General features: G+C 35.4%; 1 protein-coding gene, 2 non-coding genes and 1 pseudogene across 6 annotated transcripts in view; 2 read left to right on the top strand and 2 right to left on the bottom strand.

Annotated features, from left to right (window-relative positions):
• Window positions 1-26,630, top strand: part of SOAT1 (sterol O-acyltransferase 1) — a 71,534-nt gene that overhangs the window by 23,451 nt on the left and 21,453 nt on the right. For 3 of the 4 annotated variants that reach the window (XM_045547260.1, XM_045547264.1, XM_045547259.1), the window contains exon 3: window positions 18,021-18,079. In XM_045547260.1, the coding sequence (XP_045403216.1) occupies window positions 18,021-18,079 (59 nt within the window). Of the gene's footprint in view, window positions 1-16,837; window positions 16,900-18,020; window positions 18,080-26,630 lie in introns of those variants that run through there. The other variant, XM_045547262.1, reaches the window with a different exon arrangement.
• On the top strand, window positions 3,410-4,142 carry LOC123634141 (annotated as a pseudogene).
• On the bottom strand, window positions 4,468-4,574 carry LOC123636134. Its single transcript, XR_006734345.1, has one exon. It is a non-coding gene; the product is annotated as a U6 spliceosomal RNA (small nuclear RNA).
• Window positions 16,029-16,169, bottom strand: LOC123636108. Its single transcript, XR_006734326.1, has one exon. It is a non-coding gene; the product is annotated as a U4 spliceosomal RNA (small nuclear RNA).

Genomic DNA, 26,630 nt, shown 5'->3' with positions numbered 1-26,630 from the left:
GATTAATAATTTCCAATAATGTGATCTTCATTTTTGTCTGAGGCCTCATCAGATTGGCCTTTACCATCCATACTTCTACCAACATTCTGTTTCCAACCACTTAGGTAATCTCTTTGAAGACTGAGGCTTTCTCTTCAGCTCTTCTCTTCTGAGCCTTCATCAGAATTGCCCTGAATGCTCTGTTCATGGCAGCACAGGCTTTTTCTAGCATGCACTTCAAAACTCTTCCAGCCTGTATCTATCACCCAGTTCCAAAGCTACTTCCACGTTTTCAGGTGTTTGTTATAGCAACACCCCTGCTTCTTGGTACCGACTTCTTAGTCCAGTCTGCTCTTTCCTCATGACCTAATCATCTCCTAAAGGCCCCAGCTTTTAATATCATCATGTGGGGGATTAGGCTTAAAACTATGAATTTTAGGGAGATACAAACATTCAGACCTTAGTAGATGGGATTATCCTGAATATCTGTGTGAACCCTAAATGTAGTTGCATGTATCATTATAAGAGGGAGGTCTCACATACAGAGGTGAAAGTGATGTGTGAAGATGGGGCACAGAGAAATTTTTAGATACTGGCCTTGAAGATGGGAGTGCTATGACCACAAGCCAAGGAATGCTGGTTGGAGGACACCAGAATCTGGAGGAACAAGGATTGGATTCTACCTAGAGCCCTCAGAGGGAATGCAGCTCTGCTGTGACACCTCGACTTTAGCTCAGCCTCCAGAACTGTGAGAGAATAAACTCCTTTTGTTTTAAGCCACCAAGTTTGTGGTAATTTGATACAGCAGCCACAAGAAACTAACTCACCATCTTAACAATAGTAGGTCTTCCAATCCATGAAAATGGGATGACTTCCCATTTATTTAGGTGTTCTTTAATTTCTTCCAACAGTATTTTATACTTTTCAGAATGAGTTTTGTACTTTTGTTACATTTATTTTATTCCTTTTGGTACTATTATAAATGGTATTATTTTCTCAATTTCATTTTCCAGTTGTTTGCTACTGTATGGAAATACAATTGATTTTTATGTATTGATCATATATCCTGCAGCCTTGATGAATTCATTTATTAGCTCTGATATTTTTTTTTGTGTGTGGGTTTTATAGTATTTGCTGTATATAAGATCATGCTATCTGCAGTCTTAGGTTTTACTTCTTCCTTTCCAATTTGCGGCCTTTTATTTCATTTTCTTGCCTAACTGCTATGACGAGGATTCTAGTACAGTCTTGAATAGAAGTGAGAGTGGATATCCTTGTCTTGTTTCTCTAAGTTCAGTTAATATAGTTTAGTGCTATTCAATTTCAGTATTCTTTGATATTCCCATAAATATCTGAACATGGGAAAACTTGCCTTTTATAACAAATTTTGAGAGTCTGAGGGCAAAAATATGACAAAAGGTTAATATCATTGTTATTCTGCAATCATGCCCTTTCATCTAATATATGTGTCTAGTGGTTAAACTGACTGGTCTGTATAGAGTTTTGGTATACTGAGTAGGTGGACAGTACCTTGTTTTTTCCTTAGGATAAAAGTAATACATGTTTATTTTAGAAAATGCAGAAAAGCAAAAGTTTAAGTGGTTATGATTTTTCCATGGATACATTCCTAGAAATTCTTTTTAGGTCAAAGAGAATGAGATTTTGGTAGGTATTGCCAGATTATCCTCTGGAAATAATCATACTCCAGTAGCAATACAAGAGTACCTGTTTCTCCAAACTCTTTCCAGTCATGGCAGATGTGACCTTTTAAATAAAATATATGGCATTTTGATAGGTGAAAAATTCCACTTGAAAAATGCTTTGTACAATGAAAAATAACATAATTATCAGCATTAATAAAGTTATAGAATATTAAGTATTTTTTATAGCTTTTAGGATCGAAGAATGGGTTTGAATGTCTTAGTTCATTATGGAGAGATTGGTCAAAAGTAATGGAAGACACCAGCTGAGAGACTCTTTGACAGCTTTTAAACCTTTATTTTTAGAGTCATGCCAAAAAAAATCCTGAAAAGATTTAAAAATCTAAAGAAGGCAAACAAAATGTTCATAATTTTTTTCTGGAATATAATATATCTAAGGTAAATTTATGTTTTAGGAGAATTATTAAAAATTTGGTCCAATTTTGCCTAGACATGATGGGTACTTTATTTATTTATTTATTTTGAGACAGGTCTCACTATGTTACCCAGGCTGGTCTTGAATTCCGGTGCTCAAGTGCTTCTCCCACCTTAGCTTCCCCGGTAGCTGAGACCATAGGCATGTGCCACTGTAACTAGCTTGTATCAGTGGGACATGAAGCATAACTTGACTATTTTGAAAGAAAAGGCAGCCTGTGTTTGTATCTTTTGCTTATTGCTTCTAATGAGATGTTCTTCCTATTCTTATTTCTATGTTGCCAGGCCTTGGAGTGGGAATATAACCACAAATTCTAGCAGTGTTCTATTGGGGAAAATATACAATCAGCTTATGACAGTGTTGAAGGTATAGTTTCTAGAATCTGTAGGGATGAAAAATATGAAGGAAGAGCTTGTATTTTTTTTTTCCTTACCTTCTGAAAGAACATTCTAGAATCTAGATATTTTTAATAACATTATCAAAAGTTAAATCTTAATTTTGGGCTCCTAGCATAAGAATTGCTCTTAGCAATCACTTAATTATGACCTTTCCTGCAATACATGCATCTGAGTTTAAAGTTTAGCATACTGCTTTCCAGCCAACAGGTATATCTAGTGTCAGTTAAGCACCTTTGATCTCTATATAAGGCGGTGTACCAGGTTTGTTAGTAGGGAGCATGGGGTTGGGGTGAATAAGATACTGAAACAGAAAACAGTCCTTTGTTATAAAAAAAAGGAGTTGATTTATAGTAACCAAATAGTAGAGGAGACCAATGGGAGAGGGGGAACAAAAGAAAACCCAAAACCCTCGCTTTACAATGGAAGAAAGTCTCACAGAAGTAAAATTTGAGTTTGGCCTTTGAAAGTAGGAAGACTGGGAGAGGACTTTCAAGCCAGAGGTATGAGTTTGCAAAGAAATTGAAATTAAGCAGGATAATGCGGTGTGTGTGGTATTTTGTTTGCTTTTAGAGAAGATGAGGGTGGGTAGTACAGATTGATTTGTAGTTTGTTTCATGGATAGAAAGAAAATTGGAAGGGCAGGAGTAAGTCAGATGATAAGGATCCAGGGGCCTCTGAGAATGCCTGCCTGAGCACCCGAGGAGCTGGAATATGGCAGCAGTCCTCATTGGGTCCTATCTCTAGTATGCCCAGCAGGACAAAAGTGGCTCTAAATCTAGCATGTGCTCGCTGAAGCAAGTTAAAGGATTTAACAATCAAAAACAGATAGTGCCAACTAACAAGCAGTAGTTGGTACACATTTGGTGAGGAGGGCGGCCTTTCCTTCTGCTGCTGAGATGGAGGAAATCAGCTGAATTCAGTACGAAGTGGAATACACCAAAGGTATTAGTCAGCAAGTGAGTGTCCTAGAAAAGTTAAAAGTAGCAGCACCAAATGTTGACCTGGAACAGGATTTCAACAAGGAGTTCTAAGTGCTAGTGTGATGATGCAGGTTCCAGAGAGGATTGTTTAGCAGGAAATAAGGAAGACATTAGCATTTTCAAGACTAGCAGATCTTGACCCTTTTCAGTCAACTCTCTTTAAACCTCTGGCACTAAAAACACTTCCTCTTGTACTTACGCTAAGTGAAAGACTGCTCGATTGTCTGGATTTAGAAAGACCTCCTCTAAATCTTCAAAATAAAGAAATCTGTGCAGTTGGCAGGCTAAAAAAGAACATTCTGTGAGTTTAAAAGGCTATTTGCCAAAACAGATAGCAGGTCAGTAATGATTCCTGTGTTGTGTGGTGGGTCTGCTGCCACCACTTCTAATCATCATGGCAACGTCAGGTGTAGCATTTCAAATATAAATACACACACACACACACACACACACACACACATATACATATATAATTGAAGGAATGTCAGATGACATAACAGTTGTAGGTACAGCTTTATTAAGATGACAGATAACCTAAATAGATGTTTACAACTTCTAGAAGAGGAAAACAAAGTATGTGCTAAAAAAGAAATGGTCATGTATTACTGTAGCATTCTGACTGCTTAATAGCTGGCTCTGGTTTTGCTGATAGAGGTAATGTCAGCGCCTAAAAATACCGTCTCAACATGCTGAGCGTACACGCCTGTAGTCCCATCTACTGGGGAGACTGAGTCAGGAGGATTGTTCAACCCTAGGAGTTGGAGTCCAGCTTGGGCAATAGCAAGACCCCATCTCTAAGAAAAAATATATAATCTCAACAGCTGGAAATATAAAATATTGCAAACTTAAAAAAAGATAGGGCTTGAAGTCTTACTGTGTATGTATATGTAGTCATGGACTGACTACCTACTTGTATGGGATGATTTTGGGCAAATCTTATTTTCTTACTTTTACTTTTTATTTTTGTTTTTTAAAAATAAAATGGACGCTTCATGAATTTGCGTGTCATCCTTGCGCAGGGGCCATGCTAATCTTCTCTTTATTGTTCCAATTTTAGTATATGTGCTGCCGAAGTGAGCACAACTTTGGGCAAATCTTAAAGCTTCTCAGTGCTTAGATTTCTTGTTATGTAAAGGTAAGGATAGAAAATATAAAAGTACTCTTTGAAGTTATATAGCATTGTGTTTGTTAAGGTATTATCTTCTTCTCATGGATGGTGCTGGTTCCAGATCCTGAGGTAGGTTTATAGTTCCCTGCTGTGTGTCAACTGAGAATTATAGTCTACATGAAATCCTCTAACATTTCTATCAGAAATTGTGCCTTGATTCAAAATAAGATCATACATGGGCTGGCTTTAGCTCAGCAGTTCCTTCAATAGTGTTTTAACAACCTCTTTGCAGAGGCAGAGCAGTTCAAGACCCGCGGGCGCTCTCCAGCCCTTTTTTAAAAAAAAAAAAAATCATATGATGTTATAAAAGTTTAGTGGTAAGAGACATATTGCATATGTGGGCAGCCTACACAGTTGATACAGGTGTGGCGATAAAAGAAAAATAAACCAAAATTACTCTAGTTCAGTAATTCCTGGATTGTGATTATAGAAAAGAAATCTGTTTATAGCTTTCAAAAGGTTATAGACCAATTGTGATTTGTATATCCATTTAAGACTTTTGTATATTATCCATGATAAACTTTAAAATCTTAATCTGTTGTCCTTACACAAGATAATTAGCAGGTATTTCCTCTTCCATTAGTCCTTATCCAAGAAATACAAGTCAGTTTGGTTTTATTAAAAAATAAGTTTCTGAAATATGCTTATAAGTTTTAAAAATTTAAAGTAGTATATACTCATTGAAAAAATTCAAACACTATAGAAAGCCATAAAGTAATACTTATTCTCTCAAGTAAATGTGTTACTTTTTTCTACATTTGGGGTCATATTTAGGAACTCTTCTGCAATTTGTTTTTTCTATACTTGGTAACACTTGGATGTCTTTTCATTTAGTATATTAAGTATAATTTTTCTACATACCTGTGTAGTATTTCTGTTGCATGGATGCTTGATGATTCATTTAACTTGTTCCTTATTGATGGACATTTAGGTTGTTTACAGAGTTGTGGTATTACAAACAGTGCTACAGAGAACATTACTGAAACAGTATCATTGCTTAATTGTGCTACTATACCTGTAGGATGCATTCTTAAAAGTGAAATTGCTTGATCAAAGAGTTTTTGCATTTAAAATTTAGATATTACCAAATTTCCCTTAAAAAATGTTACTCTAGGCCGGGCGCAGTGGCTCACGCCTATAATCCTAGCACTCTGGGAGGCCAAGGCGGGTGGATCGCTCGAGGTCAGGAGTTCGAGACCAGCCTGAGCAAGAGTGAGACCCCCGTCTCTACTGAAAATAGAAAGAAGTTATATAGACATCTAAAAATATATAGACAAAAAAATTAGCCGGGCATGGTGGCACATGCCTGTAGTCCCAGCTACTCAGGAGGCTGAGGCAGAAGGATTGCTTGAGCCCAGGAGTTTGAGGTTGCTGTGAGCTAGGCTAACGCCACGGCACTCTAGCCAAGGTGACAGAGCGAGACTCTGTCTCAAAAAAAAAAAAAATGTTACTCTAGTTTATATTCCCCTCTATGTCATTTCCCCACACTCTTGGCAATAAATCTTACCAATCTTTTTTTAAACTTTGGTAATTAAACAGTATAGCATATAGCATAAATTTGTTCTCATAAATTATAAGTAAGGTGGGGAACTTTTTTCATATTTATTGACCATGTATTTTTTCTTTAACAACCCTATTTATATCCTTTGCTCATTTTTATTCCCTATCTTAAAGAGCTTTTTCTATAACATATGAAGGAAATTAATCCTTTGACTATGATGCACTGTGAATATTTTCTAACTAGTTATTTGTCTTTTATGTATTTTTTTATTTTCTTATTTTTATTTTTGAGAGACAGGGTCTCACTGTGCTCAGGCTGGTGTCGAACCCCTGAGCTACAGCTATCCTCCCGCCTCGGCCTCCCAGGAAGCTAGGACTACAGGTGTGAGCCACTGTGCCTGGCCTGCTTTTATGTATATACCTTGCTATGTTTAGTTTTTATGTAATTAGATATTTTATTGCTTATAGGTTTTGTCATGCTTAGAAGTCATCCAAGATTATGAAAAAGGAAAACATGAATTTTTAAATTTATGTTGTTTTATATTCAAATATTTGATCCATTTGAAATTTATTTTGAATAATGAGTTAGGGATCTAATTTTATAGTTTTCTAAAATGGTTAGCCAGTTTCAACATTATTTATTAAATGTGTTTCTGTATGAATATTTATATTCTAGCCCACATTTCTAGTTCAGATTCCATTTCTCTAAAGTAGTGTAGATGTGATTAGTTGAGAATTTTATAAGTTTTTTTGAGGTCAGTGGAGCAATATAAGGTGACAGATGGATTATACTATCTTATCTTCCCTTTTAGGATAAAGATTGATAAATGATTGGCTTTTTCAGGGAATACTCCTAAGCCCGACCATCCTATGGATCTAAAGGTGACCTTTTAAGTGACTCTTCTACATTACTTACATCTGTTTGTGGAGAGCAAGGTGAAACTGGGATGAAGATATTCTAAGACTTGGTCTATGAGAGTTTTTTAGAAAATAATCAGGATTTAAAAGTGAGTTTGAACTTCTCTAGGCAATAAAAATCTGCTAGTCAGTGCCTACGCATCAGCTAATTGTGTACCTGCCACAAGTAGACAAAGAAAATGTTTGTTAAAAGAACTGAAACTGAAATTTGAAAATTGGTTATTAGTCACTGCTTAGTTCTCCTTAGTCATCTTTAGGAATGTAATCATTATGAGTCTGCTGGCCTTGGTTCCCCCTCTTTTCTTTTAATGATGCATGACTAGGGATCAGAAGACGGATTTTTTAGACGCAGTTACTGGTCGTGTGACAGTGTGCAAGATATTTAATTTCTTTGAATCTTAGTTTCTTTATTTTAAAAATAGAAATGATACCACTGTCTTGCCTTTCTCAGCATGTTTTTATAAAGAATAAATGAGTTGATGTATGATATATACTTTATATATGTTAAAATTTGTAGCAAGCTTAATGAGGGTGGGGACTTAGAAGTTTGGAGGCCATAGTGACCTTAGAGAGAGAAGAGTTGCAGAAATGGGTTAGGAACAAATGGCTGCTGAGAAATCGAAGATAGGAAGTACAAACCACTTTTGCAGGACATTTTATATTAAAAGGAAAGCATGGTTGGGTCATGAGGGTTAAGTACATCATTGAAAAGGGCTGTTGTTTATTTTAAAATATTGTTTCCCAAATTTTAGCTATTTGTAATTTTGCCATTATAGTATATCTATTATATAACTTAAAAAAAACCCACTTAAAAAAAATCCTTGTTCTCATCCTAAACAATAAATGCTGTTAAATCATAGGTTTGATGTTCAGTTACTAATTTTTTTCTAAAACATTAAATAGGTAACACTTGACAAATAAATGTTTGTAGAACCAGATTTTATTTTGTGTACTACTGATGATATCTATATCATAATTTCAGAAACATGATTTTTAAAGAATAGATTGGCTCTAAATGTAAATGTGAACAATAGAAATGATTAGTGGGTTGAACTTTGTGAACAATTTCTTAAAGGATATGTGAAAGATCAAGATAATAGTTTCCAGAGATAGTCTTGAAAAAGAGATGGGCTACCCTTTCTTCTGACACGGGAACATTGGAGAAGAGGATTAAAGATAGTGAAAATTAAGAAAGACAGAAGACATTTAAGCATCTGGTACCAAAATTCAACAACCAAAGGTTGCTTGGCAGGGCTGGGACTTGAAAATGGAAAAGGTTCTGAACTACTGTTGTGAGGACTGTTACAGAAATTCATCAAGAGGCAAAGACAAAGATTACATTTTTTCATTATGGGACTGGTTGAGAACCGACAACATCAGTTTAGAGTGGACCCATTTTCTTAGTTATTTCTGTAGTGTGTGGCAATTTGGCATCAGAGAAATCAGATAACAGACAATATCTGGGGTTGGCATATGGTATGGTGGGTCATGAAATTGGTGGTGCGGAGAGAAGGATAGAAATAATGATAGACGGTTAGTAAGTCTATGCTGGGTAAGAAAACTGGTAATCCAAGATAGTAATCGAATAGAAACTTGTCTTTTTCCCTGTGTTTCTCTTTAGAGCAATGAAATATTTCCTAGAAATTCCCCAATAGACTTCTCATGTCTGATTGGCCAGAATTAGATTGGAAGTTATGCTAGCTATCTTCCTTTTGTCACTCCATTATTTTCTACCTTATTTTGTGCCCTGGGAGGCTGACCTTAGGTACTGTATCAATAGTCTCCCATACACACTGTGGTTTCTGATAGGGTTTGGCCAGCAGAGGCACTGGCAGCAGATCTAAGGCAGAGAGTCCTGTCTAATAGTCTCCAAGGAGTTCTCTCTGGGTTCCACTAACCATTTCCCTCCTTTGTCCTTTCAGGCCTTAGGATGGTAACAGCTTTCTCCATGTTTGTTACTAGCCCCAGAATTCCACACCATCCTTTGCTTTTCTTAAACCCTAACCACACACTTATAAATTCTTCTCAGTAAACAAGCTTGAGTGGGCCATCTTTTTGCTGCCCACACTCATGCCCATTCTTAAATCAGCTTCTGGCAAGGGAATGAAACACATGCCCTTTTTGGGGAAGCAACCAGCAATGTTAACCATAACTATGTTACATTATAAAAAATGTGTACATACTTGTCAGTTTTATTTGCCAGCCAGATTTACAGTAAACTCAGCCATCTAGAACAGGTTGGCAAACATAGGCATGTTCATTTGTTTATGTTGGTGGTGCTTAATTGTCGACTAACTGGCTGGCAAAGCCTACAATACTTGCTATTTGGCCCATTATGGAAAAAACTTTTCTGAACCTTGTTGTTCAATACGGTAGCCACTAGAAGTACACTGTTAAATATCTGGTTGAGCACTTGAAACATGGCTAGTTTTGAATTGAGTGGCATTATAGTTGTAAAGTACACATCAGCTTTCAGAGACTCACTTACACCTGTTTCTTTTTGCTTTTTAATGTGGCTCTTAGAAAATTTATAATTACACGTGATTTCACATTATATTTCCATTGGACAGCACTGATCTAGACTATAACTAGTAGCCTAGAAAGTGAGTAGGTAAAAGCTGCCCTTAGGCAAAAACCTATTAAATACAATATTGTAAAGCAGGGAGAGCAAGGCATTTGACCCAGATTCAAGTTCCAGAAAACCCAAGTCTTCATGGCTGTTTCCTTTACCTGAAATAATCTTTCTAGCATTTATTCACCATAATTTTTCTTTATCATTTGAGACCCAGCTCAAATATTGACTTTCTCTGCAAAAGCTCTGTCCACCCCCTCATTCTCCCACAGGCCTTCTATGTATTGTAATTTTCTATGTTTGCATTTGCCTCCTGAAATCCTAAAGGCAGGGTTTCGAATATATACTTAGTGCCCTGCATGAATTGCATCCTCTGTGGGTTTTTATTTCCTGAATGAATATACAAATTAAGTGAATAAATGAGCTACCAATTTAACAAGATTGATGGTTTGTCTTTTCTTCTGGATAGCTTTAGCAATATTGGTACAGTAATTAATAGTAAAGGATTGTTACAGGGAGCAGATTTGGTGAAAAGCAATTAGAAGCAGCCTTAAGTAGAAAGGCACAATTGCCTGGGGCTGTTTAGTGTAGGTCTACTTGCTTTCCACATTTCAGTTTTTACTAAAAATTTCACTATAATGCAGTAGTATGATAAATGATTTCTTTTACTTGTCCCAAAGATTATGTCTGCATGTAGTCTGTTTTTTTTTAAGGTGGTAAAGCATGCAATGATTTCAGAAAGATCTTCATCTAAACTGGTTAAAGTAAGATTTTTGACATGTAAAGAAATATTAAACATTCCTGTTAAATGTAATATATTTTAGAAGTGTTAGGGAACATTTATTCACGAAGACAAATACTGCAAGCCTGACTCCTTGGAGTTAGGAAAAAAAATCTTGAGTAGCTTTTCTTGAGGATTTATTGTTGAGTTTTGTTAAGTTTCAGTTGGAAAATAATTGATTCCTAGTGTTGTCAGTTAGTGGTATTAGTAGACCTAGACAGATAATTCAGAAATTGCATGACCTGGCTAATCACTATTTCAGGATTAATGTTTTAAGAATTTAGAAGTCTTGAGTTGACTTATATGGTTGGGTAATTTATACATAGTTCTTTAAATCATTGGATGTTAGCTTTTAGACATTCTTTTGGCTTTTATGACATTTAATTTTTAAATTTTTTGTAGCAAGAAAGTAAAGAATTTCTTTTGAATATTGTACCAATAGTTTACCTTTAAGGTAAAGGAAAATGAATTGCATTGGCTTTTTAATATATTTTTCTTCCACTTATTTAACTTTAGTGTCATTTTCAATGGGGTCTTCAGATACTTTAAGTGTGAAAAAAAACTTTTTTCTCACTTCCCAGTCCCTGCTTCTCAAAACTCCTTTGTAATGATGGTTATCGTGTTACTTATGGATTGTCAGATACTTTTTGGAAGTGATACATCAATATTGAGAATTAATGTTTTACAATGTCTTCTTCCAATCCCACCATGGTAGTTGAATTAGTTGAAGGGAATAAGCTTCTATAGTCATTTATTTATGAAATGCATAGCTTATTTATGAAACCATGGTCTGGTCATAGAACTAAATAAAATATTCTTATATTCTTACAATGTATAGAAAAATCAAATGGATATTTGTTTTACCCTTATATTTTTTACCTAATCAGTTACTAATTTGTGAATATCTTAAATTCATCCTCTGCTGTTCATTCTGATTGCCATTGTTTTGATTTACGACAATATCATTTCTTGTCTGGATTTATTGCATTTCTATCTTATGTAATCCTTTCTACCTTCCAATATAAGACCAGTTATTTTCCTGCTTAAAATTCTTAGTTTCCTCAAAGCCCTTGTTATGATACATAGATTCTTGATGACATGACCTCTAGCCTCCTTCCCAGCGGTAAACTCTGCCACTATTGACAATTGAAGATATTCCACTATTTTCTGGCTTCCATTGATGTTCAATCAGGCATGCAGTATAATTGCAGTAATTTTGTAGGAGATGTTTTCTTTCTGACTGCTTTTAGGAGTTTTTTTATTTTTATTTTTTATTTAAACCTCTGTGTCACACAGTTTCACTATGCTATATCTAAGTAGATTTTTATTATCCTGCTTGGAATTCTTTGACATTACTTTATCTAAAAATTGGTGTCTTTCAACAGTTCTGGAAAATTCCCAGCCATAATCACTTCAGATATTGTCCCTCTTTATAGAGCTCTGATTAGATAGATGCCTTTTGGATCTTTTCATTCTCCATGTCTTTTTTTCTGAGTGACATATTGTGAAAAGATATAAATAGTCTAAATGTCCAATAGAGGATTAAATAAACTGTTTCTCCATAAAAACAGAATAATAGGGCAATAAAAATAACGTAGAAGAATATGTAATGACATGGAAAGATGTTCACAGTATATTAAGTGAAAAAAAGCAGGTTACAAAATAGTGTGCATGTGAGTCTGGTTTTTTTTTTTTGAGACAAAGTCTTGCTCTGTTGCCCAGGCTACAGTGCAGTGGTTTCAGCCTAGCTCACAGCAACCTCAAACTCCAGGGCTCAAGTGATCCTCCTGCCTCAGCCTCCCGGGTAGCTGGGACTGCAGGTGCACATCACCACGCCCAACTAATTTTTTCTATTTTTAGTAGAGATGGAGTCTCACTCTTGCTCAGGCTAACCTTGAACTCCTGAGTTCAAACGATCCTCCTGCCTCAGCCTCCCAGAGGGCTAGGGTTACAGGCATGAGCCACTGCACCCAGCTATGAGTCTGTTTTCTTTTTAAATAAACATATTTATATTTGCCAAAGGAAAAGGACAAAGGATATTTACTAACGTATTAGTGTTAGTTACTTCAACACTAGGATGATGGGTTATTTTTGTTTGACCTTTTTTTGGGAAGTAGCTTGGATTTTTGAATTTTCTATAAAAGATTACTTTTAAAACTGGGGGAAGGTGTTATTAAACTTAAATTAGCCCAAATATGCCTCCAGAGTTTCTTCTGGCAAAGTATATATTTCTGTTCAGTGTGTTTTTTTTTCTGGGAAATTACTTATAAATTTGAGTGCTCTTCAATTTTCCTTTTAAGCACAATAATACATTAGCAGTGGTTAATATTGAAATAAAAATCCTGAAGTTATTACCAAGTAGAATAGATGAGAAAATACAAATTCTCATTTTTAAAAATTATGCTGCTAAAATGATACATTACATTATCATAGTTTTTTACAAAGACAAACTAGGAGTTATTGTCTTCTGTTTCACATTTTTCAGCACTATTCTATTTCATTCATCTATGTAGGTCAGTACATGTGATGTTGTCTTATGTTTCTTGGTTCTCATATAATAGGTAATTTGACATTTCTATTAAAAAGGTAAAATAAGGACATTTAGTATCAGATTATAAAATTTCTTTTCTGGAAGATATAGTATTTGAAGATGTGCTTTGGAAAAAAAATGAAAGGGGTACCATTTCAAGATGACTGTCTTTCTTCAACTTAAACAATTTCCAGCAGGACTCTGTAACTCAAAGACAAATGTAATCTTAACAAGAATTCCCAATAACTAAGACTATTTTAGCAAGCAAAATGAACAATGTAAGCACTGTCAGTAGACACTGAGTTTAATAGGGTGAACATTTATTTTTGCATTAATAATTTTCTCAGTTATATTAAATGTTGCTTAAGCGATAATGTTTTGCCAAAGGAAAACTTTAGAAAATTTTAATACATGGAAAGGTAAAATCTAGTTAGGTTATTATGTAAAACACTGTGCTTGAAGATAAACTCATTTATAGATAATGGCAAATAGCAGTCAGAATTAACTCTACGTATATTTTATTAAAAGGGCAGATATTTATTAATCCACCTGCTTACCTCAATTATAATATTAGGTCATTAAATATGAAATGTCTGATTTTGAATCAAAAGTTTATTATATCTCAAGCAAGAAGCAGTACAATTAATTTATGTGCCTAATGTATCTACACAGTTTTGCCATCTTAATTAATGGTAGTTTGTTTAGGCCAGCAGCAAAGAAGCCTGGAGAGTGAGTGGCACTGAAAACTCAAAAAGCTTTTCCCACAGCTTGTTGAGAATTCTGAGTATTGTTCTTTGCAGGAAGTGGTCCAAAGCCTGGAAGAAGTGGTAGTCAGTTGGTGCAAGGTCTGGTGAATATGGTGGATGACAGAGAGTTTCCAAGTCCAGCCTCTGTAGTTTGAACAGCCTTGTTTGTGCGACATGTGGTCGAGTGTTGTCTTGCAAGAGGATTTTCCTGTCTCCATTAACCAATCTTGGGTGCTTAATTGCAATCATCCTCATCATTTTGTTTAATTAGTTGCAGTAGACATCACTGTAGTGGATTGACCAGGTTTCGTGAAGCTATAGTGGATAATACCAGCGCTGGACCACCAAACAGACACCATTAGGTTTTTTTTGATGAATATTCAGTTTTGGACTGTGTTTCAGCAGTTCATCTTTATCCAACTATTGTGCCAAACGCTTGCAATTGTCAAAAAGAATCCATTTTCCATCACATGTAACAATACAATGTAGAAATGGTTCCCTTTTATGTTGTGACAGCAAAGAAAGGCAAGCTTTGAGATGATTTCTCTTCTGACGTTCATTTAATTCATGCAGAACCCATCTGTCCAGCTTCTTTACCTTGCTGATTTGTTTCAAATGGTCCAATATTGTTGGAATAGTAATGTCAAATCTTACTGCTAATTCACGCGTATGGATTCACTTCCACTACAGCTTTCAGCTCATCATTATCCACCTTGGTGTCAGGTTGCCCACCTGGCTCATTTTCAAGATTAAAATCACCAGAATGGAACTTCTCAAACCATCAATGCACTGTGCGTTCATTAGCCACATCCTTCCCAAACACTTCGTTGATATTTTGAGCTGTCTGTGCTGCATTGGTTCCACGATGGAGCTTATATTAAAAAATAACACGAATTTTTGACTTATCCATGGTTTCACAAAAATTGCTCTAAAAAAAGTTTTGAAGGATAATCACAAGCCAAATCATGCATTTAAAAGACTGAGAATGTACCTTCACAATAAAAATAAAACAAGAAGTGTCAAAGTGAAATGCCAGAGATATCAACTGTCAAACTTAGTATTTAAGGAAATCAGACATTTCATACTTAATGACCTAATAGTACCATGATTCAGTGTGAAAATAAGAAACTGTCTACAAACTTGTGACGATAATGAAGCACAATATGCAGTGTACACAGGAGTTATACACAGCAACAAATTCTCATAAAAATACTTCTAATACCTTTAAAATCTGATTTTTTCTTTAAAAATTATGAAAAAGATTGTCAGAATTAATACCTCAGTTAAGTTAAACACCAAGCAGCTACATTGCTGTAATTTTAATATACAGAAAAGAATCTTTCAGAACAGAGAAATTAAAATGAAATGAATTTTAGAATATGTTCACCACCACTCCCCAAAACCCCTGTACCCATTAGCCGTTACTCACTTTGTGCCACACCCCCTTTAACTCCTCTTCCCCTTAAGTCCCCTTCTCCCTAATCCGCCTTAACCCCAGTCTCTAGGCAACCACCAGCTTTCTCTCTCTGTAGAGTTATCTATTCTAGATATTTCATGTTAATGGCATCATATAATATATAGTCTTCTGTGACCAACTCTTTTCACTTAGCAAAATGTTTGTTTCTTGCATTTGGTAGCATGTATCATTGTTCTTTCCTTTTATTGTTGAGTAATATTCCATTATGGATATCCATTAAATCCATTATATAGATTATTATATTCATTATATGAATAGGCTGCATTTTATTAATCTATCAGTTGACAGATATTTGAGTTGTTTCCACTTTGTTATTATGAATAATGCTGCTATAAATATTCATGTACAAGTTTTGGGGGTGGGGATGTTTCTTTGTCTTGTGTATATATTAATAGCTAGGAGTGGATTTACTGGGTCCAAAGGTAGCTCTGTGTTTAATCTTTTGGGGAACTTCCAGACTGTTTTTCAAAGCACTGTACCATTTTATATTCCTACCAGCAATGTTGGATGGTTTAAATTTTTCCACATTCAGACCAACATTTGTTGTTGTCTTTTTGATTATAGCTATCCTAGTGGGTGTGAAGTGATATCTTGTGGTTTTGATTTGCATTTAACTGATGCCTAGTGTTAAGCATTTTTTTATGTCGTTATTGGCCATTTGTATGTCTTCTTTAAAGAAATACCTATTCAGACACTTTGCCTGTGTTTTATTTGGATTGTCTTTTTATTGTTGAATTGTAAGAGTTCTTTATATATTCTAGATATAAGTCCCTAATCAGATGTGCAGATGTTTTTTCCCATTCTGTGGGTTGTAGTTTTTACTTTTTTTTTTTTTAAATTCAGTCTCTGTAGAGACTGTCAAAAATTGCCAATGCCTACTGTATTGCAAATCGTCATGGCAGGATATTGGGAAAACTTTCCCATTAGCAATAGTCATGCTCTGCATAAACCTAATTGACTATGATTCTGCCACTGTGCAAAGCTTTTTTTTTTTTTTACTTTCTTGGTGGTGGTGTCCTTTGCAGCACAAAAGTGACTTTTAAATATTGATGAAATTCCAATTTATCTATTTTTTTTCTATTGTTGCTTTTGTTGTTTCATCAAAGAAGGTATTACCTAGTCTAAGGCCATTAAGATTTATACCTCTGTTTTCTTCTATAAAATTTATATTTTTATGTATTTGATCCTTTTTGAGTTACTAATAGTTTCTATATATGGTATGAATTCAGGACCCATCTTCATTCTTTTGCATGTTGCTAACCAGTTGTCCCAGACCATTTGCTGAAATGACTTTGTTCAATCAGTTATCTTGGCACCCTTGTTGAAAATCAATTGATTACAAATGTGAGTGTTTATTTCTGGACTTTCAATTTTTTTCCATTGATCATCTGTTTTCCATTTTTAAAATTGGAAAGTGTGAGTCTTTGACTCTGTTTTCAAGACTTTTCTTGCTATGTTGTGGCCCTTAAATTTCCATATGAATTTTAGGATCAGCTTGTCAATCTCTGCAAAGAAGCCAGCTGAAATTTTGATGAGGATTGCTTTGAATCTATAGATAAATTGGGGAGTGTTGCCATCTTAATATTCAGTCTTCTCATGAATGAATATGAAATATTTCCATTTATTTAGTTCTTCCATTTTCTTCATGGCATCTTTTTTTGCTTTAGATATTATAAAGTTGATGGTTCATCCTTTGCAGTCTTTAATGGTTGAGGTATGTGGCACTTTTCATTATTCTTGGCACGTTGGCAAACATCTTGTTCTGAGACTTTCTTTTGAACCGTTATATCTTCATGATCATTAGTGTTCATGCTAAGACTGTATAGCGTAATGACTCCCTCCAGTAGAGTCTGCAGAAATTCTACGTCAGAAACGTCTGTTGTGGAACTGTCACCATCCTCCTTTAGTGCAGCCCTGGTTGGCTCCTATCTCCACTTGGCTGTTTGGTTGGACAACTTCTATGTCTTTTAACTTCTCTATTTTCTATCACTATTTCTCTGGGTTATCTTCTGGCTAATATCTTTTGATCTGTAGTCCCATTTACTAGTACTCTCTTCATACATGTTTAATCTCCTGTTTAATTTATCTATCTGTTGAGTTTGAAATTTCAGTTTTTCATTTTGAAATCTATTTGGTTCTTTTTCTTATCTACATGGTTATTTAGTTTATTATTCCTTGTTTCAGGTTTCACTTTTATTTTCTTTAACACGTTAAACATTCTTTTTTAGCCCATAGCTGACATTTATATGGTGATGTCCTGTTAGACTTCCCATTTTGGGCAGGCCCTAGATTTGATCATTCTGTAAAGTACTGTACACTGTGTATCATTCTATAAAAACACTGTACTCTGTGTTGCTACCTGTGTAGAAAGTTAAGGTTTCTAGAGTTTGGCAAGAACATTTACATTTATCACATATCCCCTAGAGTTCTAATTTCTTTCCTTTTTTTTTTTTTTTTGCCTCTGTAGATTTGTACCAGCTTGACAATAAGTTTTAAGTGTTTTAGTTTTAATATTTTATCCAGCATCTTAATAGTCTCCATTGCAGAATCTAGTCAGGGAATCTAATTTCCCATACTATCAGAATTGGATCTGTAGCATTGCATGATTAATGTAGTTGTAATTACTGTGTGTACATTTAGTATTTTTATTTATGAATTTCCATCTGTTTATGTTCTATTTCCTTCCATTGTACTGCCCATGCTTCATTTAATAGCTGTATCGTGTTTTGTGGTTGTACCGTAGTTTACACAGTCATCTTTGTATTTGCTTATTTTTCAACTTCATGACTTAAATAGTCCATCAACTTAAAAGTCATGTTTTTTTCCTTCCCTTAGGTCGGATTGAGATAAAATGGTTGATAGCAAAGAAGATGCAGTTGACAGCAGAGGCAGAGGCAAGTAACTCCCCCTTCCAGAAACAAAAATGTAGAGTTTTAGATAGTTTTGTTCAGTAACATTTTTAATGCTAGATTGCTTAGAGCATTATTTAAACAGTTCATCAGTTGACATTATCCTATTGTGGAACAGGAAAATAAGATCTGCCACCTTGTCATCCTGTATAAGAACCCACATTGCCTTTTTCTTTCTTATTCCATCCATCATTGTCATTTTCTGGCTTTACCAGCAAATCTTGGCTTTAGTAAACCATGTTAATAGTTGATATAGTTGAATATCTACATGAGTGCTTTATGAAAATATCTCTTACGGCTCATAATAAATATTGAATGTGAATCTAAGTAGATTCCCTGTCAGGGAGGCAGAAATAGCAATTCAGAGAACAATGTAGAGTCATTTCTAGTGGGGACAAATGGTTTTACAAAATTAGAATTCTGCAGTACCCTCAGGAAATTATGGAGAACAAACAACACTTTTTTTTTTTTTTAAAGAGATGAGATCTTACTCTGTTGCCCATACTGGTCTTGAACAGCTGGGCTCAAGATCCTCCCATCTCAACTCCTGAGTGAGTGGAACTACAGGCCACTGTGTCCAGCTCAAAGAATACCGGTTTTTTTTTTTTGAGACAGAGTCTCGCTTTGTTGCCGGGGCTAGAGTGAGTGCCGTGGCATCCGCTTAGCTCACAGCAACTTCAAACTCCTGGGCTTAAGCGATCCTACTGCCTCAGCCTCCCGGGTAGCTGGGACTACAGGCATGCGCCACCATGCCCGGCTAATTTTTTCTATATATATTTTAGTTGGCCAGATGATTTCTTTCTATTTTTAGTAGAGACGGGGTCTCACCCTTGCTCAGGCTGGTCTCGAACTCCTGACCTCGAGCGATCCACCTGCCTCGGCCTCCCAGAGTGCTAGGATTACAGGTGTGAGCCACCGCGCCGGCCAAGAGTACCTTTTAAACATAATCCAATACTGTGTGTGATTGAGTTGTAAATTGACTTCAAATCTAAGGCAAACTCCCATTTTCCAAAGACATCACTTCCAAAATTTATTGGACAACTTGAATATATAAACATCCAATGATGTAGATGAAATAGCCCTGTTTTATTTGCTAATTTAGTTATATGTATATGTGCATATACATATGCATTTATAGAATAATTTAAATTTAGAAATTTTTATAATTTCATAAAATAATATATGCCAGTTTATTTACATTCACTTTGCTATGAGTGCTTTGTTATTATCAGAGCTAGTTTTTCAGTTGTCATCCAAGGCCAGGGGCATATCGTTGTTACTTTCATCTAATTTGTTGGAAATACAGTACTGTTTTAGTCCAGAGATGATGCTGTCACTAAAAAATATTTTACAAGAACCTATTTGCTTAACATTAAGAGAGCCCCCCCCACCACCGCCAATCATCCTGTAGGTATATTTGTGATGTCTACAATGTAACTTCTTATTATATTGCTTTATAAGGTGGTGATATTCAAAAGGTATATTTACTATACTTGAAACTGTGAGTATAGGCTCCTAGTTAATAGGGTGTTAAATTTTATGTATCTCTCATTCCTGATTCCATTAGGTTACCTGCATAAGCCTCCAAAACTACAATGATCAAGGTCGTTTCTGGTGAATGTCTTTTCCAATTAGTACTTTTTTGCTCCATTGTAAGGGACTGTTTACAGGCTTATTAGTCAACTTCAACGTATCTGAGTGCTAGTAATTTTGGCCAAGAAAAGAAAACTATTTAATATATAGGCATGAGCTATTTAAGGGCTCATTCTTGCAAACTTAGTGATTAAAATAAAGAATTTCTGTTTTTATGATATACTAGACTGGTTCTGACCTGTCTTATTCCTCTAGACAAGCAGAACATCTAGGTTTGTCTTTCATTCTTTTTTCAATTTTTCTCTGTCCTCTTTTGTTCTTTCTCTCCTTCCTAGCAAGAACACAAAGCCTTATTGTGCTCCATTTGTGAGGGAAAGTTTCACAAAGGTGAAAGGTCAGTCTGTCTCTGCTGTCATTGCTCTGTATTTAAAAAATCTAAAGTGGAAGAGGCAACCTTTTTTCATACAGAATCACAAACCCAAAGGGGTTAGAATGTGGAGTGGGAAGGAGAAATATGTGGGAGAAGTAAAAGGGTTGGCAGGAAGGGAGGGATGGGGGAATGTTTAGAGTATCTAAGTTAAAACTTTTTAAAAAAGAAAATTCTACTTACCTGCTTTATATATTAATAAAATTATTAAATTCTTTAGCTTGATCAGTTAGGATTAGAAGGAGAAAGAAATGAATGACATTGAGGGAAAAGAAGCCAAAGGACAGGTGGATATTGCTAGTATTGCTAGTAATATTGGTAATATTATTTATTATGTGTATTGCACAGACTTGTGCAAGACTTGTTCCCTGCTATTAAGGGAGAGAGCGGCCTGAACAAGGTATCAAGGTAGAAAACATATGTTGTATGTGTCTTGGAAATAGCGTTTGATGGGTGTATGGACCCCTGTTGGGGCACAATGGAAAGAAAAATACAGTTGGAAAGTTGGAACTAGATTGTAAAGCATTTTTTTCTCTATCTTTATGCCCTTGTTCATGTAGTTCTTTCTACCTAAAATTTCCTTTAACTTCATGCCTTCACCGATCACAATACTGTGTATCCTTCAATTTCTAGCTCAAATACTGCTACTTCTATAGTTTTCTGAACACTCCACTTTGAAATGTCCTCCCTGCTCAAGACTCCTAAGTACTTAGTCTATACCCTGAATATACACCCTATATTATATTAATAAGTGCTTTTTTCTGAATGAGTCACCAGATATCATTTGGTGAACTTTGAGTGATTAGATGTAAAAGTGTTTTTATTTTTTTATAAATGCAGTCTCTCTATGCTGCCCAGGCTTCTCTTCAACTCTTGGCCTCAAGCAATCCTCCCATCTCAGCCCTGCAAGTAGCTGGGATTTTAGGTGTGAGCCACTGTGCCCGGCTGCAGAAGTGTTTTAATTGCCAATTATTTGGTGTTCAATGAGATTGAATATTTTACCCTTCTTACTTGGAATGTTTTTGAGTGGGATGTATTAGGACTACTATTCTGATGTCAAAGTTCAGGATGATGTATAAAGAGAATTTGGAGACAATGAGACAAGATAGGGAGCTATTGTAATATTTTAGTATTCTAGACTGAGTAAACAGATGAGCAAGTAGCAGAAGGGAACTACATTGGGAAGTCCTATTATGGGCCAAGCTTTATACTAGGTGCTTTATTTATTCATTTATTTTTAATTTTTTTAGACATAGTCCTGAATCCAGATATATTATAACAGATGCTTTATATATGTAATATTTCTTACTTAAATCATCCCATTTATAAGAGATCTTTAACTGGTTACCTTTTTTGTTATTTTGCTTTATTGGTTGACATTTACTAAGATGAAATGACTGGAGATGACAGGTATGTGAACATTGTTCAAAGCCATGAGATTTGCTTGTTTTGTCATACACTAATTCCTTTTCTCTTGTGGGTTTTTAGAAATTTTTTAAAAAGGAAAGTCAGGAATTGTTCAGGAATTTGAGACAGAGTAAGAATCTGTCTCAAAAAGAAAGAAAAGGCTTCCCATTTCTACTTAAAAATACATAGTTGTTGCAACATTCTGTTTGCAATTTATGTAGCATTTCAAGTATTGTTTTTTCATATCAGTACCTTATGCTTTTGCCCAGCCAATAAATGATCAAACTAAAATGAATAAGAGTCAGATGGAATGTCTGCAAATGAGGGTTTCTCTTCATGTTTTGTCATTCGTTCATATAACTAACTCCTTCTGAAGTTTTTGGATAGTGCTGGTCTATTGACTTATTGGCAAGGTGCTGGAGAGGCAAGTCTAAGTATTTTCTGCCCAGAAATTCTTTAATTATTATATAAGTTAAGATCAGGTTTTGCTATAATAGTAAGCATAAAAATAATAGTGGCTTACACAAGATAGAAGTATACTTCCTTCTCAAGCCAGTGATCCAGAGGTAGGAAGTCCAGAGCTGGTCTAGTTGCTCCGTGGTCCTCAGGGACCCTGGTTCCTTCCAGCTCCCAGCCTTACCATTCACAGGCTGTGATCTCCTGTCTCGTTGTCCACATGGCTCCAGCCATTCCATCTGAGTTCCAAGCAGCAGAATTGAGGTAGGGAAAGAAGGTGGAGCAAGGAACAAGTACCAGCTGTCTTTTAAGAAGTTTTATGGAGACTTTGAAACACCAGTTCCCCCTGTATCTCTCATGGGCACCTTGGGTGCAAAAAAAGACTGGAGAATTTATTCATTCTAAGTAGTCACATGCCCAGGTAGATGTCAGGGATTCCAGTATTAAGGGAGGGTAGGCAATGGTAATGTTGACAAATAGCAGTCTCTGTGATAGCTGCCCACTTTACTTTATTGCCCTTGATCTTCTGGTCAAATTTTACCTTTTTTTTTTTTTTGGCTATGCAAATGTAAACATATTCTTTCTGTCTTTTCTCATTTTATTTAAATGCATAGATAAGTCTATAGTCTACTTTGAAGAATTTTGGGAAAATCAGTTTATTGTTCTTTATGATTTTATCACTTACAAAAGGTAGAAAGGTACCTGCCCTATTGCCCTCTTAGGAATGTTTTTATTAGTTCAGTTTCATGAATACCTACTTGGTTCCTTTGTAAGGCACTATGTTAGGTGCTGGGATTTTAAAGTGTTTTTTGTCTTCATGCTAGCTGAAAACACTGTGTATAAAATGGATGAGCAAGAGAAACAGTGACTACATTAGATACCTTAAAAATGTGTTTTGAAAGTTGTTAAAGTGGTATCAGTGTAAGTTTATATTTGTGATAAGGAATTACATAAATTTAGAGCTGTTGAAGACCTCACAGGTGATAGTTGCTCTATTTTATAGTTAATGAGAATCTACCACCTCAAAACTAGTCAACTGGTAATAATCTGCATATCATTAAGAAACACTTTTTTCAAATATTTTATTTAATATCTTCAAAGTTAGGGTATATATTATACACTACAATAAATCACTGTGCTATGTAATGTAATTCAGTTGGCAGCTTTTTTTTTTTCTTAATGCCACACAAATATCAGTGGCATCTTAGATAAAATACATTCTTTTAAAAAAGTATGCCAAAGATTGGTTAAGATTTTATTTTAGTGTTGTGCTGTCACATAGGATTACTTTAAGAACAGGAGGGATCTATTTTCTTACATAAAGTATTTTTTTCTGATTATAGAAGCAATATTGGCTCAGTGTAGAAAATTGATAAGAGAAAAAGCATAAAAAGGAAATAGTCACCACCCATATGTCCACCAGCTAGAGATAACATTTTGGTTTATTTTCTCCCAATAATTTGTTTTCCTTTTTCCATCATACATACAGATTTGTGTAAACACATGCAGGCCCGGGCATGCATAGGTACTTTCAACAAAATCAGCAACAATTTATATGTTCAGTTGGTATATTTTTCTTAACATTATTTTGTATTTGTGTGTTATGTAATCTTTGAAAATATGATTTTTTAAAAAAATGACATTTATAGTCACTTGAATGGATATATCATCAGTTAACTACTAGGAATGTATTTTTACCACTTTCTGTTTTTTTTTTTTAACATTTTAACAATGGCTAGTAAAGAAGTGAAGAGGTAGGTGAAGATGAGAAAGGTAAGATATACCATTTGGAAGATAAAGTTGAGGGAGCTACCTAAGTGGAAGATTAAGATAGATGTGTTTTGTCTCAGTTTAGACTGATAAAAATGTGATATCTTATTAAGAATATTGTAGTCTAAGTGGGGTAACAGCCCAGGATGAATTTTATTTTTATTTATTTATTTACTCTTTGGGGAACAGTGTCTTGTTCTATTGCCTGGGCTCGAGTACAGTTGGGTCATCATAGCTCCCTGCAACCTCAAACTCCTGAACTCAAGTGATCCTTCTGTCGTAGCCTCCAGAGTACTGGGACTACAGGTGCACACCACCACACCCAGCTAATTTTTAAATTTTTTACAGAGATGAAATCTTACTGTGTTGCTTAGACTGGTCTTAAACTTCTGGGCTCAAGCAATACTTCTGCCTTGGTCTTTCGAAGTGCTAGGATTTGCTAGGATTATAGGCGTGAGCCACCAAGCCTTGCCATGAATTTTATTTTAAATAAAAAGGGATTATAATTCAGAGATTTCATTTCATTGCTGGTTTATCTTAAGCCTTTGGCCTCCCCATATCAAGGGTTATTTCCAAACAAATTAAAAAAAATATGTATGAGGATTTTATTACAATGCACTATTTAGATCTGTAAACCTCTTCTATAATACATTGATAGCTTCTAGCAAAATTGTTTGAAAGTAGAGCAAAGCTAAACATGGCCTTACTTTTATTAGATGATCAGTTATTATCATGCTACACATGTATCATTGACTTTTTAAAAGGTTTTTCTTATTTGGCTTATGGTGCTAATTATATAGAAAATATTTCTGATAGCAGTGGAAAGCAATATAGTGTTACTATAAGGTCATTAAGTATGAAATGTTCGATTTCCTTAATTACTAAGTTTGACAGTTGATATCTCTGACATTTCACTTTGGCACTTCTTGTTTTATTTTTATTGTGAAGGTACATTCTCAATCCTTCAAACACAGGTTTTGGCTTGTGATTATCTTTCACTTTTTTTTTTTTAGAGCAATTTTTGTGAAACCATGGATAAGTCAAAAATTAGTGTTATTTTCAAATATGAGTTCCATCATGGAACCAATGCAGCACGGACAACTCGAAATATCAACAAAGTGTTTGGGAAGGATGTGGCTAATGAATGCACAGTATGTGGATGGATAGTTTGAGAAGTTCTAGTCTGGTGATTTTAATAGTGCAAATGAGCCACGTGGGTGACCTGAGATCAAGGTAGATAATGATGAGCTGAAAGCTGTAGTGGAAGTGAATCCATCTCAACTTACACGTGAATTAGCAGCAAGGTTTGATGTCACTATTCCAACAATATTGGACCATTTGAAACAAATTGGCAAGGTAAAGAAGCTGGATAGATGAGTTCCACATGAATTAAACGAGCTTCAGAAAGAGAAATCTCCTCGAAGCTTGCCTTTGTTTGCTGTCATGATGTAAGGGTGAACCATTTCTATACCATATTGTTACATATGATGAAAAATGGATTCTATTTGATAATCGCAAGCATTCAGCACAATGGTTCGATAAAGATGAAGTGCCAAAATGCATATTCATCTAAAACTGCATATTCATCAAAAAAAGCTAATGGTGTCTGTCTGGTAGTCCAGCGCTGGTATTATCCACTACAGCTTCATGAAACCTGGTCAGTCAATTACACCAGATGTCTGCTGCAACCAGTTGGACAAAATGATGAGGATGCTTGTGATTAGGCAGCTGAGATTGGTCAATACATAGGCCAATCCTCTTGCAAGACAATGCTCAGCCACATGTCAAACAAATGACACTGCTCAAACTATAGAAGATGGATTTGGAAACTTTATCATCCACTGTATTCACCAGACCTTGCATCAACTGACAACCATTCATTCCAGGCTTTGGACCGCTTCTTGCGAGGAACAATATTCAATTCTCAACACACTGTGGGAAAAGCCTTTCAAGATTTCATTGCCACTTGCTCTCCAGGCTTCATCAATCACTGCTGGCATAAACAAGCTACTGTTAAGATAACAAAACTTATGTGCATACTTTGATTAATTGTACTGCTTCTTGTTTAGGATATAATAAACTTTTGATTTGAAATTGGACATTCCATATTTAGTGACCTAAAATGTGAACTCTGGGGTCATATAGACCTGGGTTCTCATCCCACTTACACAGCTTCCAAGTTCTGTGACCTTGGGCAAATCATATCACTTGACTTGTTTAAGCCTAGGTCTCCCATATGTAAAATAGAAATTATAATGCCTACTTCAAAGATTGTTTTAAGACTAGAAATAGGCCTGGCGCATTGGCTCACACCTGTAATCCTAGCACTTTGGGAGGCCGAGGCAGGAGGATCACTCAAGGTCATGAATTCGAGACCAGCCTGAGCAAAATCTGGACAACTAAAAATATATATAGAAAAAATTAGCCGGGCTGGTGGCGCATGCCTGTAGTCCCAGCTACTCGGGAGGCTGAGGCAGTAGGATTGCTTGAGCCCAGGAGTTTGAGGTTCCTGTGAGGTAGGCTGACACCATGGCACTCTAGCCCGGGCAACAGAGTGAAACTCTGTCTCAGAAAAAAAAAAAAAAAAAAAAGACTAGAAATAATATATAAAAACCCTTAAAAGAGATCTAGTATATACAGTCATTCACTGAATAACAGCCGTTACCAACAATAGCAATACCGATTATTAGTCCCTTTCCTTCATAGCTTCTAGATAGCTACTTTCTATTTTATAATAGAGTTTGAATTAAGCCAGCAATGGTATGAATAGGAGTTTTGGTGCTAGGTTGTTTTTAAAAGCTATTTGGAAATAAATTTAACACCAGTCTTGTCAGTAACTTTGAGTACTGGATGTACGGTTAACACAAAGACATGATGTTTAAA

The sequence above is a fragment of the Lemur catta genome, chromosome 3 (genome assembly GCF_020740605.2).
Source record: "Lemur catta isolate mLemCat1 chromosome 3, mLemCat1.pri, whole genome shotgun sequence".
Lineage (NCBI taxonomy): Eukaryota > Metazoa > Chordata > Mammalia > Primates > Lemuridae > Lemur > Lemur catta.
Note: the sequence above shows the minus strand (reverse complement) of the source record. Positions and strands in the feature narration are given on the sequence as shown.